The sequence below is a fragment of the Gymnoscopelus braueri genome (assembly GCF_963280865.1).
Source record: "Gymnoscopelus braueri genome assembly, chromosome: 22".
Classification (NCBI taxonomy): domain Eukaryota; kingdom Metazoa; phylum Chordata; class Actinopteri; order Myctophiformes; family Myctophidae; genus Gymnoscopelus; species Gymnoscopelus braueri.
Genome location: NC_137624.1, coordinates 3,375,892 through 3,390,629, shown reverse-complemented (window position 1 = coordinate 3,390,629; position 14,738 = coordinate 3,375,892). Strand labels below are relative to the sequence as shown.

Below are 14,738 nucleotides of genomic sequence, written 5' to 3'. Positions count from 1 at the left end.
GGTATATTTGGTTCCTAATATTTGGTTCCTAACCCTAACCCTAACCCCCAGAAGCAAAGATTTGAGTTAAAAAATGTATATATATATTCAAAGATTTGCACAGAGTTTCACAATTTCTTTTAAAAAAATAGCCAATGAAATCTAAAAAAAGACACAGATGCGTATTTCCCGGTCTGAACGGGCTAATAGTTCCCTAAAGGCAGAGCTTGGAGCATGTGGTTTTGACCAGGGAGGTGCGGGCCGGGGGCTTGTTTTGCTTCCAGGACCTGCAGTTGAAAAGGTCCTGAAGGGTGAGCAGGACACAGCATTTCTAGACGGTCCTCACAGCTGTGACCAGAATGATGTGTTAGAAATGTGATCGTGTCCCACGAGGCAACGAGACCCCAAAGCAGCCACTTGTAGACGTCGCTGGAAAGTAACTATTAAGTATTTACTCATGTACTGTACTTTTACAATTTTGAGGTACTTGTACTTTCCTTGAGTGTTTCCGTTTTCCGATACTGTGTACTTCGTACTCCACTGCATCTCAGGCAAATATTGCACTTTTTATTACACTACAATTAAAGGTGGGAAAGTGATTTACTTTGGTTAAATAGCTCTATATTCTGATCGTACTCATTGCTAGAGTGTTTGTTCAGTAAAAGGAGTCTCCCAAGTCTCTCCAGCTCTTTATTAAACAGAAAATGCATTTTCAGTGCTCTCTCCTGATTGGCTTAAATGTTGTCACCTACCTGAACATGTACTATATTCTGTTTACTAAAGAGCTGGAGAGACCCCTGTGACTGAACAAACGCTCTGTAGCAATGATTACTATCAGACTATAGTACTTTAACCTTTTAACAAAAAAATAGCACTTACCCTACCCTTAACGTTAGTTACAAGTTACTTAGTAGATTTAGATAAAAATAGCCGATCTACAAGGTCACAGCCCACTGTGATGGACGGATGGATGAAATTGGACCATTGCTGTGTTTTGTGGGTTGAATTTCGCAGCTGTTGCGGGAAGCAGATGTTTGGATGTGAACCTCCACACTGGAGGTCCTGGGAAACTGCTTGACAAGCTTGTCAGCTATTTTTGGCAAAGAGGTTTGATGTAGAGGGGAAAACGGTCTGAAAAAATATATATCTGAAAATACACAGTAACATGAATCCAACATGCTGTAGATAATGTGTAAACAAACAAACAAACAAACATTAATTGACAACACCAATGATTCATTTAAACACGTCTATGAAGCCAGCTATTGAAATCTATGAAAAAAGTTTAATCTGCAAAACAATTTTACACACAACAATGTAGTGGGGCAGCCTGGAAAACAGACAAATCCACCAGTGCATAAAACAAACAAAAAACTGGCAGATTGGTCTGTCCCCGCTTGGTTGTGATTGGATTTAGCTCCCCCCGAAGTAGTGGGGCACCAATCAGGAACCAGTATGCAAATATGGGGCGGGTTCATTCCAGGCTATAGTGGGGGTCCCTGCTTCATCTCTCTGCTAAGGGGTCCTGGGCCTGACAAACGTTGAAGACACCTGGTCTACGGTACACCAGCTGGGATTGTCTCCTCAGCGACATTTGTTCCCCATTTTAATCTAATTTGGGGAGTGGTTATGAATATGCATGTGTGGCCTGGGGCCATAGCAGCGTGCATCCAGTGTTGTCGACGTTTAATTAACAGCCAGTCCCACTGGCTTGGTGTGACCCAGAGCATACCAAATCTGTCATCGCAGAAAATGCCCTTTATTTTATTTCCATACAATGGAATGGAATTTACAATCCAGCAGTTCCACAAACCACACTCTTAGTTTAAGCCTTTGAATCAGTGGTTCTCAAACCTTTTCATGAAAATGATTATGTACTTGGCCGCGGACCCCCATCTAAAGAAAAGTGTAAGTATAAAAGGTTAAAGTGGTTAAAATTATTGTGATGCTATGTTAACACATTTAGCTGGGGACCCCCTGGAACCCCCCCCCACCTGGGTTCCAGGGGGGGGGTTATTGGAATGTGTTGGAAGTTATTGGAAGTTATTGGGGGGGGGGGGGCACATGTTGCCGTTTTTAACTGTTAATATGTTGACGCCCGAAATCATTGCGAGTTTCATGGCTATACAAAACCCGAAGCTCCTTGAATGCAGAAGACAACATGTAATCGTGCTGTACAGCAGTGCACAGCTCAACAAGCACCTTCAGAAAAGTGTGTAACGCCAGAATGGTTTAGAGTAGGGGTCTTCAACAGGGGGTCCGGGACCCCTAGGGGGTCCTCAGAGTTACTACAGGGGGTCCGCCAAATCTTTCTGTGATAGGATATTTTTTTTGTTATTACATAAACCACTTGAACCCTAGCATCCAAAAATAGCAGATCTACAAGCTCTGCGAGGCGTTGTGAGCTTGTAGATCGGCTATTTCCGGCAAAGAGGTTTGGTGTAGATGTAAAAAAAAAAGAGCAGACCAAGTACAGAGTGAAACACTTCCGGGCGCCCGTCCGGAACTGTCGCGAAAGCACGACTTACGGTGAGGGACATTCAAGACAGACACGTTGCATAGTGTTCTAACACTATAAACAAAGACTATAGGCGCAGGTTTTCAACTGCGGCGGACCCGCTTATGGAGTTGTCAAATTTCTGTACTGTGCCACTCGTCCTTAGGATATTATCATAACATCATAAAAAGGTAAGAAAACGGTCGGGCGAAATTCTCCTTTAAGTGGTTAAATGTCTGAAAATACACTCCAAAATTATAGTGCTGTCAAACAAGTCTATGAAGCTATCTATGAAATCTATGAAAAAATCTGCAACACAATTCTATACAATATTTAGTGGGGGGGTCCCTGCTTCATCTCTGTCTCAGTTAAGGGGTCCTTGGCCTGAAAAAACATTGAACACCCCTAGAGTTACATAGTAGCAACATCCATGCAGCGCAACAGGCACTGCTTGGTCAAGCAGCATTGCTTACCAGTATGTTCTGACCCTAGAAACGGGAAAAGCAAATGGAAACAGAAATCTCGCGAGGATTTTTTTTTGGCAAAATCTAAAAAAGAAATCATACACATTTTATTCCCTGCATTTTGGCGAGACATGCTATTTTCAACAGCCTGTAAGAAGGGAAGGAGGAGTCGTGGTCAGTTTTTTTTTCTTCTCACTGCAGTACAGTGATCCCCTCCGTGCTTAGCAGTCCTCCTGGGATAGATCATATTTGATATAAATATTCTGTGGCCAGTTGAAAAGGTAAGAAAAACTAAAATCGCTGGCAGTGGGCAAGCGCAGCCAGAAATAAGTCTGGCAGTGAATGAGTTGAGCATAAACAGAAATACAGAATACAGATGTCACATACTAAACCCACAATTCATAACCCCAGATAACCAAATATACAAGTAAAATATATGTAATAATAACAGATATAGCGCAACTGCAACACGATATAGTGCAATACCAACAGAGCATAATTATTGTTACAATCTGATGAAAAAAAATGTAATTAACAAAACTTGGAATAGTTTAAAGGAAAGAGGTCAACATGTTTGGGGTCCAGTAGACAGGGCAGGCTAATCAAAGAGGTTCCTCTGCTGTTCCTAGCTTTGAAGGTGCTTGTTGAACTGTGTTGAACTGTGCACTGCTTTTTTTTGGGCCTTCTTTTTTAAAAGACCTTCCTCCCCACTGTTCTTTGTTGTTACAGATTTTGGGTGACAGGTTAGGACATGCTATGTGCACGCCAGAGCTTGTAGATCTGCTATTTTTGAATAGCCAAAGAAATCTGAAAATGACACAGATTGCGTTCCCGGATTGAGAATGGATTAAGAAAGAATCAAAGTAAACTGACCACTGATGACTTGTCCAAACAGCTCCTCTGGCGTGTCTCCAAAGAAGGGCACGCACCCCACCAGGAACTCGTAGAGGATGATGCCCATGGCCCACCAGTCCACCGGTTTACCATAACCCTGGCGCAGGATCACCTCCGGGGCTATGTACTCTGGAGTGCCACACACCTAAAAACACACACAACAAACACACATGTAGTTTCATTAGCCTATCACAGAGGTTTTAAAATAAAAAATACTGTGGTCCCCAAATAAAATAAAAAAGTGGGCAAAATTATTTATGTTCCATCATTTGTGGTTTTCATGAGAAGGGGAAGAGGATAGAGATAGGAAGAACAAGGGGAAAACACAGGATAGAACAGGTCAAATAATTCACAAGACAGACAGACAGACAGACATACATACATACATACATACATATATACATATATACATATATACATATATACATACATAAAGCATATTAACCCATTAAGACCGGGAACACATCTGTGTAATTTTTTGATTTATTTGTCTATTAAAAAAATAGCAAATCTACAAGCTCATAGCTTGTGGAGTGCTCATAGAGTGCCGCGCTATGAGTGTAGATCTGCTAAAAACATTTCTATCGTGGACATGTTGTGCAAATCTTTGAATATATATCTTTTAAACTGAACATTTGTCATTTGTCAAATGCTAATTTGCCAAATATTAAACATTTGACAAATGTCTTCTAAATTAAACATTTTTTAAAACTTATGTTGCTACAGTATATCAGTGGTTCTTAAACTTTTTCATGTCAAGGACCCCCAAGATTATATGTATTTGTTCACGGACCCCGATCTCAAAATATTTTGTTCCAGGGACCCCCCTGAAGCAAATATTTGAGTTACAAATGTTCGCTTTGAAAAATATATATATTCAAAGATTTGCACATGTTCACGGTTTAAAAAGAATAGCAGATCTACAAGCTCATAGCGCGGCACTCGGTGCCACACTACAAGCTTGTAGATCTGCTATTTTTTGAACAGCCAAAGAAATCTAAAGTGACACAGATGTGTTCCCGGATTGAATGGGTCAATAGCAGGTACTGTATACACGAGGTTAGAACATTAGCATCACATGCAGATGTGTACATAAAGTTCCGCCACGAGGCGAGATTAAAAGTAGCTGCAGTGTTCATGAAGTGCAGATCACTAGAAAAGTAACAGATATGTGTATCCCTGGAGCAGTGGTTCTCAACCTTTTCAGGCCGTGACCCCCCAAAATAATCATATTTGAACTGGGGCCCCCCAAAATAATCATAGTTGAACTGGGGCCCCCCAAAATAATCATAGTTGAACTGCGGACCCCCCAAAATAATCATATTTGAACTGGGGAACCCCAAAACAATAATATTTGCACTGGGGACCCCCCCACCCTGATACACACTTGGAATTGTAGGAGTTGAGGCATTACATTTTGTTTGACTCGGTTCCACAGATAAATATTGTTAAAATAGCTGATTTACAAGCGTTGCGAGGCATTCTGAGCTTGTAAATCAGCTATTTTCAAAATGTTTGCCTCTTTCTTATATTATTTGACAATTTGGCCAATGTTTGACCAGTTTTTATAGTATAGTTACTTCTGATGCAGCAATGCAGTTTTCTTTTTTCTTTTTTTTTTAAAAAAAGGCCTTAAAAGTCCTTCAATTGTCACTTCACTGTCATCTGGGGACCGCCAAAAAAATCTTGTGGGGACCCAGTCCCCACTAGGGTTTAACATTTTCCGGGAAATAGCTAATTTTAATTCCCGGGAATTTTCAGACCTTTTCCCGGGCTTCCCGGGAATTCCCGTTAAAGGGTAAAAAAAAAAAAAGTACCCACTAAAATGCATTTATATGTAGATACTTAAATAGCCAATTTTATATTGAGGTGCCCAAATGTCCCTATTGTGTCCACCTATGAACTTGCACTAATAATGACTTAAGTTGATTGATTTTCATATAAATATAATATATAAATATAATATAGTGCCCTGGCGGAGATCTGCCCTGTTGCGCAGCAGCGGGTGAAGACAATTAACTTAAACGAGGAGCTGCGCTGTGCACCCAACACGCACTCAAACAATGTCAAACTCTAGCTGCTGAAATAAACGTTCCATTTGTATCATTATTGACAAGAGAATTTGCAAAAGGATTATTTATTTATTGTCCATCAGAGCGCCGGTGAGGTCACAGCTTATCTCTACTTTTGTAGGATATTGATTTATTTGATAGCCTAAACTTGTAATTTGTTTGCAGTTATTAATTTATATTAGGCTACTTGCTGGATATTAAGACTCCATTTTGGGATGTTGGCTGTATGTTGTCAAATGTATTAATCTATATTTTGTTGTTGATCAAATGTCGGGTTTTGTAGTGTGATTTTGATGTGCACATGCATGCGCTGCCACTGACAATCAATGAGACAGACAGCTGTTGTGCAGTTCACTTGTTCTACTGGGTAGTTCTAGTAAAATGGTAGTTTGAACGTTCTAAAATGCAAGTGTAGGTAGGGTAGGCTACATTAATGATGATAAAAAAATCGGACCAACGACCACATCGGTCTAATTCTCTCTCTCGCTCTCTCTCTCTCTCTCGCACGCGCTCTCTCTTGCTCTCTCTCTCTCTCTCTCCAGTCTCTCCTCTCTCTCTATCAAAAGCATTGCTTGGCTTAAACCCTAGTCCCCACCAGTCCACCCTAGAGAACAGCAACACGTTTGGGGAAAATGACTTAATAGTGGAGAGGTTGCAGTGTGTCTCTGTGCACAAAGTCACGCCAATCAAAATGATGGCGCCCGTACCTGTTTATCAGAGAACTCTCTGGCGTCTTTCTCGATGTGTCCCTCGTACAGGTTGGTGGTCATGTTCATCAGGCCCACCTTGGACAGCCCAAAGTCTGTCAGCTTGATGTGACCCATGGAGGTCACCAGCAGACTGGGGGAGGCAAAAGGGAAAGATATGAAGTCATATGAAGTTAAGAATGATAACTATAATGATGTGATCATCCACAGCGATGAGCCATAACGTTCTGCAAACGCGTGGGCTGCGAGTTACGTGTTCAATTGGGATGGATTTTGATTGGCTGTTTCCATCGTTCACCAAATCGCTCTGAAAGTTGATGCCAACATCATCATTAAAGGGATAGTTCACCCCCAAAATGACCTTTTTTCAATCGATTAGTCACCCCATGGATTTATTTTTTTTGTCGCATTCCTAAGACAATAATTTGATAAACGGCAGCGGTTTCGGTAGGAGACACAAAGAGTCTCCTTTGTATCTCCTACCGGAACCGCTGCCTACCGATCCGCTGATCATCAAATTATTGGCTTAGGAATGCGACAAAAAAAAAAAGTCTCCATGGGTACTGCCAGAGATTTTTAATTGAAAAAAAAAAGTACTCAGGAGCCGAGATACAAAATGTTTAAGTTTTAAGTTAACAAGGAAGTGGATGGGAGTCTAGATCTTCAAAAAATCATATCTCCTTGGTCTTTGGGTTAAAAAAAAATAATTAGAAAAGATATTTCTTTTTTTGAAAAAATTAAAAGTCGTTTTAGTCGTTCTTGGCAGAGGGGGCTTAAAGGACAGAAGTCGTTTTAGTCGTTCTAGGCAGGGAATGAGATAACCACCAAGTCGTCTTTACAGTGATGTGGACTTCACTTGAGACTTTTAAAACGACATATGTATGTAATCTTTATCGTTGTAGTTGGGGTCAAGTTGAGATATGCTAATGTCTCCACTTGACCACAGGGTGGCGCTCTGAGGCAAGTAGAGAGCTTTATTAACAGATCTTCAGCGGGTTCAGAGCCTAAGTAAACATTTAGAACATTCATCAGAAACAACATACATCATTTGCATACTACATACCAGTGGTGTAAAGTAACTAAGTACATTTACTCAAGTTTACTGTAATTTTGAGGCATTTTTACTTTAAGTACAATTTTGAGGCATTTTTACTTTACTGGAGTATTTCCAATTTTCAGTACGTTTACTTTAACTCCACTACATCTAAGAGACAAATATTATACTTGTACTACAATTATTTGAAAACTTTAGTTACTAGTTACTTTGTAGATTTTACAAAGCATACATTACCCACTTCAGCCCTATATACATTTTGGCCATTTGAAAATAGCCGATCTACAAGCTCACAATGTGTCGCTTCGCGACGCATTGTGAGCTTGTAGATCTGCTATTTTCAAATGATTTTTATACATTTGAAAACTTGTGAAATTACACAGCGTACATTTTGATACAAATAATTTGATACTTTTACTCGAGTACATTTTTAATTCCCGACCTCTACTTGTAAACAGAGTATATCTACATTGCAGTATTGATACTTTTACTTAAGTGGAAAAAAAAATACTACTTTTTCCACCACTGCTACATACACAGATGGACAAACAGACTCAGTTAGGACTCACTTATCAGGTTTGAGATCTCTGTGAACGATGCCATAGTTGTGTAGGTACTCCAGCGCCAGGACCGTCTCCGCAAAGTACATGCGTGCCATGTCCACCGGCAGAGGTCCCATGTTCTTCAACAGAGTGGCACAGTCCCCTCCTGGTCAAACACACACAAAGCAGGGCTGTCAGTTTATCAACACTAGTCCATACCCGGTCGACACATCCGTGGGGGGGATATGCACACATGATCTGGCAACCCGGGAGCCATTCATCCCATAGCTCGCGGGGCCATCCCACAGCTGGGCAGCCGTAACCACGGCGACATTCTTTTACATACAAACGCGAATAAACAGCTGACAGTTGGGTAAATCGAAAAACGGGCTTTGCAGTTCCGTGCACATGGTAATGGTCAATGGCTGTGTGCAATTTCAGATCAATAGCTCCAGCCACTGAGGAGCACCGGGGAGAACAATGTTTGTCTCACCGCCACCCTACCTACCTCACATAGAGCTTTGTCAAATTATAGGAGGATAACAACTAGTGGTGGAAAGAAACTAAGTAAATCTCGAGTTGACTTTTTTCCCCTGTGTTTCGCGAGACATCCTATTTTCAACATGCTGCTGCAGGTGAAGGAAATGTCCCGGTTGGATACATTTTCTCTGGGCGACGCACACATGTTTTCTGTGGCCATTTGAAAAGGTATGAAAATCGTGCATTTTTGGCGAGAAATTGTATATTCACATGCTGTTAGAAGGCAAGGGGGCCGTCGCGGTTGTAATTGTTTTTCTCTGGGCGAGGCACACATATAGTGTGCGTGTTTATAAACGATTTGACAAGCTGTCGTAATGAATATACATTTTCTGTGATCAGTTGAAAGGATAAAAAAAGAACGAAAATTGCTGGCAGTGGGCAAACAGAGCCAGAAAATAGTCTGGCAGTGAAAGAGTTAACTCATTGAGTGCCATTGACGAGTTTTACCGCTATGGCGCAACGTGCCAATGACGTGTTTGACGTGTTTTTGAAAAAAAAGTATCTCGCTTCCTAAAAATCGCACTGGCCAGAAATAATTCTGGCACTCAGTGAGTTAATATGAATCCAACATATTAAAGGGACATTTTGCCGATTTTGCATCAAACCCCTATTTTTTACCTAGGTCTAGGACCCATAAACATGATCCTGGTGTGTTTTTTGTGTTTTATCTGTATTTTTAGATTTGTATCCATATCCTCAGAGACTATGAGTCATTTGACTCATAGTCTCTTATCTCGCCTTATTTCCTGACTACAATGTAGACCACACCCCCATGCAGCCTCCTCTCCCCACAAGGAAGGGCAGTGCCCCAAAGCATTATGGTCATTGTAGTAATGCAGCAGTCCAGTCAAACCCCATTCAAACACACACACTTCTATATTTTTCTGGCCATAGGGTGCAAATTTCAAATGTTGCTAATGTTATCTACTACACATATTATTAACATTGAGTGACTGTAAGTTCTTCCAGGGGTGAAATTCTCCTTTAAGGTAATGTATGTAAAACAAGTCTATGACGCTATATCGATGAAATCTATCAAAAAAGTTTAATCCGCAACACAATTTTATACAGTATGTAGTGGGGGGGGGGGGGGGGTCCCTGCTTCATCTCTCTCTCAGCTAAGGGGTCCTTGGTCTTAAAAAACGTTGAAGACCCCTAAGCGACCTCTAACACTGACCTTCCACGTATTCCATGACCATGCAGAGGTGTCTCCGGGTCTCGAAGGAGCAGTACATGGACACCACAAAGGGGTTCTCGGCAAACGTCAGGATGTCTCGCTCCACGAACGCCTGCTGGATCTGGTTCCTCAGGATGAGGTTCTGCTTGTTGATCTTCTTCATGGCGAAGCGCTGCTTGGTCTCCTTGTGGCGCACCAGGTACACAGCACTGTGGGAAGGAACGCCATACATAAATACATGAGCAGATGAGTGAATACATGAATGAGTGAGTGAATGAGTGAATAAAGAAATACATAAATACATAAATGAGTGAATGAATGAATAAATGAATGAGTAAATCAGTAAATAAATGAGTGAAAAAATACATAAATCAATAAAGAGGGCAACATGAATACATACATAAATAAATAAGAACACATATATTATATACCAGTGATTGTCAACTTTTTTATTTCAAGACCCCCCACTTTGATATGCATTATTAGGCCATGAACCCCCATTTGATACCCCATTTAGTTTCTAACTATCAATCCTTTAGCTGGGGATCCCCTAGAACGCCCTTAAGGACCCCTGGGGGTCCCCAGACCACACATTGAGAACCAGTGTGATCCAATAATACATTAGGGTGATTGTCAGGTCATTTTCAGTTCCTGGAGACTCTGAACCTAAAGTAGGACAGACTCATTTTGACAGATGTCAAAAAACATTAAAGATATATGCAAACAAATCCCTTTATTTTAATGTTGTTTGCTTTTCTTTTTTGCTTTATTGTTAAATTAGTTGTACTTTTTCTGTAATTGCATTCTTGCTCTGTAGAGCACTTTGAACTGTCATGAAAGTTGCTATACAAATAAAGTTTATTATTATTATTATTATTATGCAACTTTACAACTACAAATTCTAAATATAAGCATGAGAAGCTTTGGTCAGAATATTATATTACCTCTGTCGGGTGGAAACCGTGTACAAAACCGTTACTTTTCAGTACAGGATTCAAATAAAAAAATAGCAAAAGTAGCAGATCTACAAGCTCTTTTTTTGTGACGCTGTAGTATGATCACGTTGGCCGTTAATTTACGAAAAAAACACACACAACACGGAGATAAGAGGTTTCTGCCCCACAGCAACGACATTATCCTGGAGAGAAGAATGAGTTGGTCTCTCTCACCCGTAAGCTCCGTTGCTGATGAGCTTTGTCATCTCAAAGTCCATCTCACAGGGTTTACGACGAGTCCGCAGGGCTGCACTCAGACTCTGAGACTGACGAGAGAGAGACATCACAAATAACGCATGCAATACAGGAACGGAACGCATCTGTGTCATTTTAGATTTTAGCTATCACCATTATTTTATACTTTGGCTATTCAAAAAGAGCAGATCTACAAGCTCTAAGCGCGGCACACAGTGCCACGCTATATTTTTTAAAGCGAACATTTGTAACTGAAATCTTTGCTTCTGGGGGGTCCCTGGAACAAAACATTTTGAGATGAGGGTCCGCGACCAAATACATATCTAAAAATGTTTTCTATATCCTAACAGTATGTTGCTATATGCAGTGGTGCGCCAACTTTTTCATGTCAAGGACCCCCAAAATGATATGTATTTGGCCGCGGACCCCCATCTCGAAATATGTTGTTCCAGCCAGGGACGCCCAGAAGCACAGATCGGAGTTAAAAAGGTTCGCTTTGAGACATATGTATTTATATATTCAAAGATTTGCACAAATGATCCACGATTTTTGTTTTTCCATGACAATAATATTCAGCAAAGACTAGGAAAAAGGGTAAATGCCTCGAACAAATATTATCTATGTGCAAATGTACAGTGACAAAAACAATACTAAATTATGATTTTATTATTAACTGCATTCCAACAATATTTCAGCTCTCTTTCTCCATCATGCTAGTAGTGTAGTGGGAACATAATTGATGTGTATTCAGGTACGTTTTTAAGCCATAGCCCTGATCGTGAACCCAAGTCTAAATATTTTATAGTGCTACTGTAATTCTATTTATACTTTTATAGGGATATTATTCCTTCTTTTGTGTACTTAATTTTACATTTATTCATGCATGCTGCTACTGGCTGGTGAAACAACTGAATGCTTCTTATTTAATCGTTGTCACTAAACTGTATACAATATTAATGACTTTTAAACTAGCGTCCCTATTTTGGCCATGTCATTATAGGCAAAAACTAAATGAAAAAATAAGCTCACAATGTAATGCATTGTGAGCTTGCAGATTGGCAGATTTCAGAACATTTTTGTATAGGGTTAAGTGGTTGATCGACTTCATACTCACAGAGTCGTCCGTTTCGGGAGTTTCTGCAATCCCACTGTCACAGCTGGTCAGCTGAGCGATTTCTATGTGTAAAAAACAGAAGAAATAGAAGAGTTCAAACAACATAACATTGTACAACCACTCGGCTACCATCAGACTGCTGAACAAGGCCTGATCACCACCTGTCACCAGGTCAACTGGAACACTTGACTTAAACTTAAGGAGAATTCCACCAGATGTTTTTCTTACCTTTTATCACATCGGGTGCCAAACACGGTAAAAAAACTTGTTATCGGTCTTTTTGTTTTTTTTTCCACAAGGGGGGGGGGGGGGGGCTCTGGAATCACCCACGGTGACTCTGAGAAGGAAGGGACACATGGATCACCGTGCCAAAAAAACATGGCTCCCCGTCCACTCCCGTTCTATCTCCTTGATAAAAAACTCTGTATCTCCTTAACTTTTTACAGTGGGGAAAACGAGTCCTTTTCGATGGGCGATTACTCCGTAATGGCGACTCGCGTGAGAGATGTTATTGTTCCAGGCGTTAGCCAGGACCATCGATCGCCGTACACGCATCTATTGTTTGCGTTTGGGTGCTCGCCGTGGAGTCCACAGCTATAAACAGCACAGCATTACAAACGGTGAGATCTCTGGCACTCAAAGTAATCTGTTTTAATAAAACGCTGGCACCCGTTGTGTTAAATGACATTATGATATCCTAGGACGAGTGGTACAGTAGAAGAAATTCATAACTCCATCCCGAGTCGGGAAAACTTTAGTTACTAGTTACTTTGTAGATTGTTGCTTCTGGGGATTCAGATGTACACATTTTTTTTTACAAAATGATATGTATTTTGCCGCAGACCCCCCCCCATCTCAAAATATGTTGTTGCAGGGACCCACAGGAGCAAAGATTTGAGTAAAAAAAATCACTTAAAAAATATATATCAAAGATTTGCACAAATTGTCACGATTTAAAAAAAATAGCAGATCTACAAGCTCGTAGTGCGGCATTGGGTGAGCTTGTATATCTGGTATTTTTTGAATAGCCAAAGGATAAAATAATGGTTTGAGTGGTTACATAGATGCGTTCCCAAAAAAAAAACGGTGGATGCCGAGAGTAGCACACCAGCGCGGCTTTACCATAGCAGACTGGGGCTGCCAGCTAAAAAAACCTAAAAAACACTTGATATGGATACAGCCGTGCAGTCCCAGCATCCGAGGGAAAATGGCTTCCAGATGCTTTTTAAACACAGATACTGCACTAATGTCTAAACAGCTGCCATCATGAGAATGTCTTCAGCCATTAACTTTAACATGCTGATGCCAGGAGACTTCACATTGAGGAGGAAATGGGGTGGAAATCAGAGGTGGCAGCACCTTGTCCAACAGCTGTTTACAAAAACCTCAACTCCACCAAAACCAGTAGTAGTTTATAAACCATCTAGCACATGGGTCTTCAACATGGGGCCCCCCGGAACCCCTAGGGGGCCCTCAAGAGTTACTACAGCCAAATGTTGTTGTTTTTTTTACATTACATTGGCTAAGATGTTTGGTGTACGAGGAAAAGAAGAGCAGACCAAATACAAAGCCAAAGGTCAATTTTGCTAGGTATTGAGGTATTGAGGGTCCACATTTACACAACAATGATGATAGGTGTCAAACACGTCCATGAAGCGATATATGAATTGTATACAATACGTAGTAGGGGTCCCTGCTAAGGGGTCCATGGCCTGAAAAACGTTTAAGACCCCGGATCTAGCATATTTCACTGTGCCTGTATGTCTGTATGTCTGTATGTTAGGGCTGGTAAATTCATATTTCCTCAAATATGGGGAAAAAAATATATTCAAATATAAAAAATATTAGATAAAAAAACCAACACAGTTTTTTTATTTGTATTCTTTTTTTTTTTCTTTGACAGGGACAATACAAAAAACAATGTATCAAGTTATAAAAACAAACACAATATATTTTTTATTGGATCCGAGCACTTGATACTTGATTTTTGTATTGTTCCTGTCAAATAAACATTAGAAATTTGTATAGTAATAATAATAATAATAATAATAACAATCGAATATATTCGAATATTAGACAATTTTTAAGATCAATATTCGAATTTCATTACAGAGGAATGTTAACAGCCCCAATGTATCTATGTATGTATGTATGTATGTATGTATGTATGTATGTATGTATGTATGTATGTATGTATGTATGTATGTATGTATGTATGTATGTATGTATGCATTTATGTCATCCATGCCAGTGCCCATGTGTGTGAAATCCTGCCAGAGAGTGTTTGCCTCGCTCCCTAAAGAGACACATCAACACATGTCCAATGCTATTTAAACATCTGCTCCTTCTCTCCAACTTGTGCTTCCCCAGCGGTCCTGAAAAACAACGGAGACACTCTGGGGACACAGAATGGAGACGAGCTGACGAGAGGAAGAAGCAAACTGAGACCATTCCTTTCTAATTAGTTGTAATGAATGTTTGTTAGTGACTCGAGAGAGACGGCGCGTC

General features: G+C 40.4%; 1 protein-coding gene across 3 annotated transcripts in view; it reads right to left on the bottom strand.

Moving 5' to 3' along the window:
• The window catches only part of mast4 (microtubule associated serine/threonine kinase family member 4), a 161,793-nt gene that overhangs the window by 23,162 nt on the left and 123,893 nt on the right, over positions 1-14,738 (bottom strand). For all 3 annotated transcript variants that reach the window (XM_080418562.1, XM_080418563.1, XM_080418564.1), the window contains 6 exons: positions 12,231-12,292; positions 11,096-11,187; positions 9,927-10,135; positions 8,237-8,375; positions 6,614-6,746; positions 3,814-3,979 (listed from right to left, as the gene is read on the bottom strand). In XM_080418562.1, the coding sequence (XP_080274688.1) occupies positions 3,814-3,979; positions 6,614-6,746; positions 8,237-8,375; positions 9,927-10,135; positions 11,096-11,187; positions 12,231-12,292 (801 nt within the window). The remainder of the gene's footprint in view (positions 1-3,813; positions 3,980-6,613; positions 6,747-8,236; positions 8,376-9,926; positions 10,136-11,095; positions 11,188-12,230; positions 12,293-14,738) is intronic.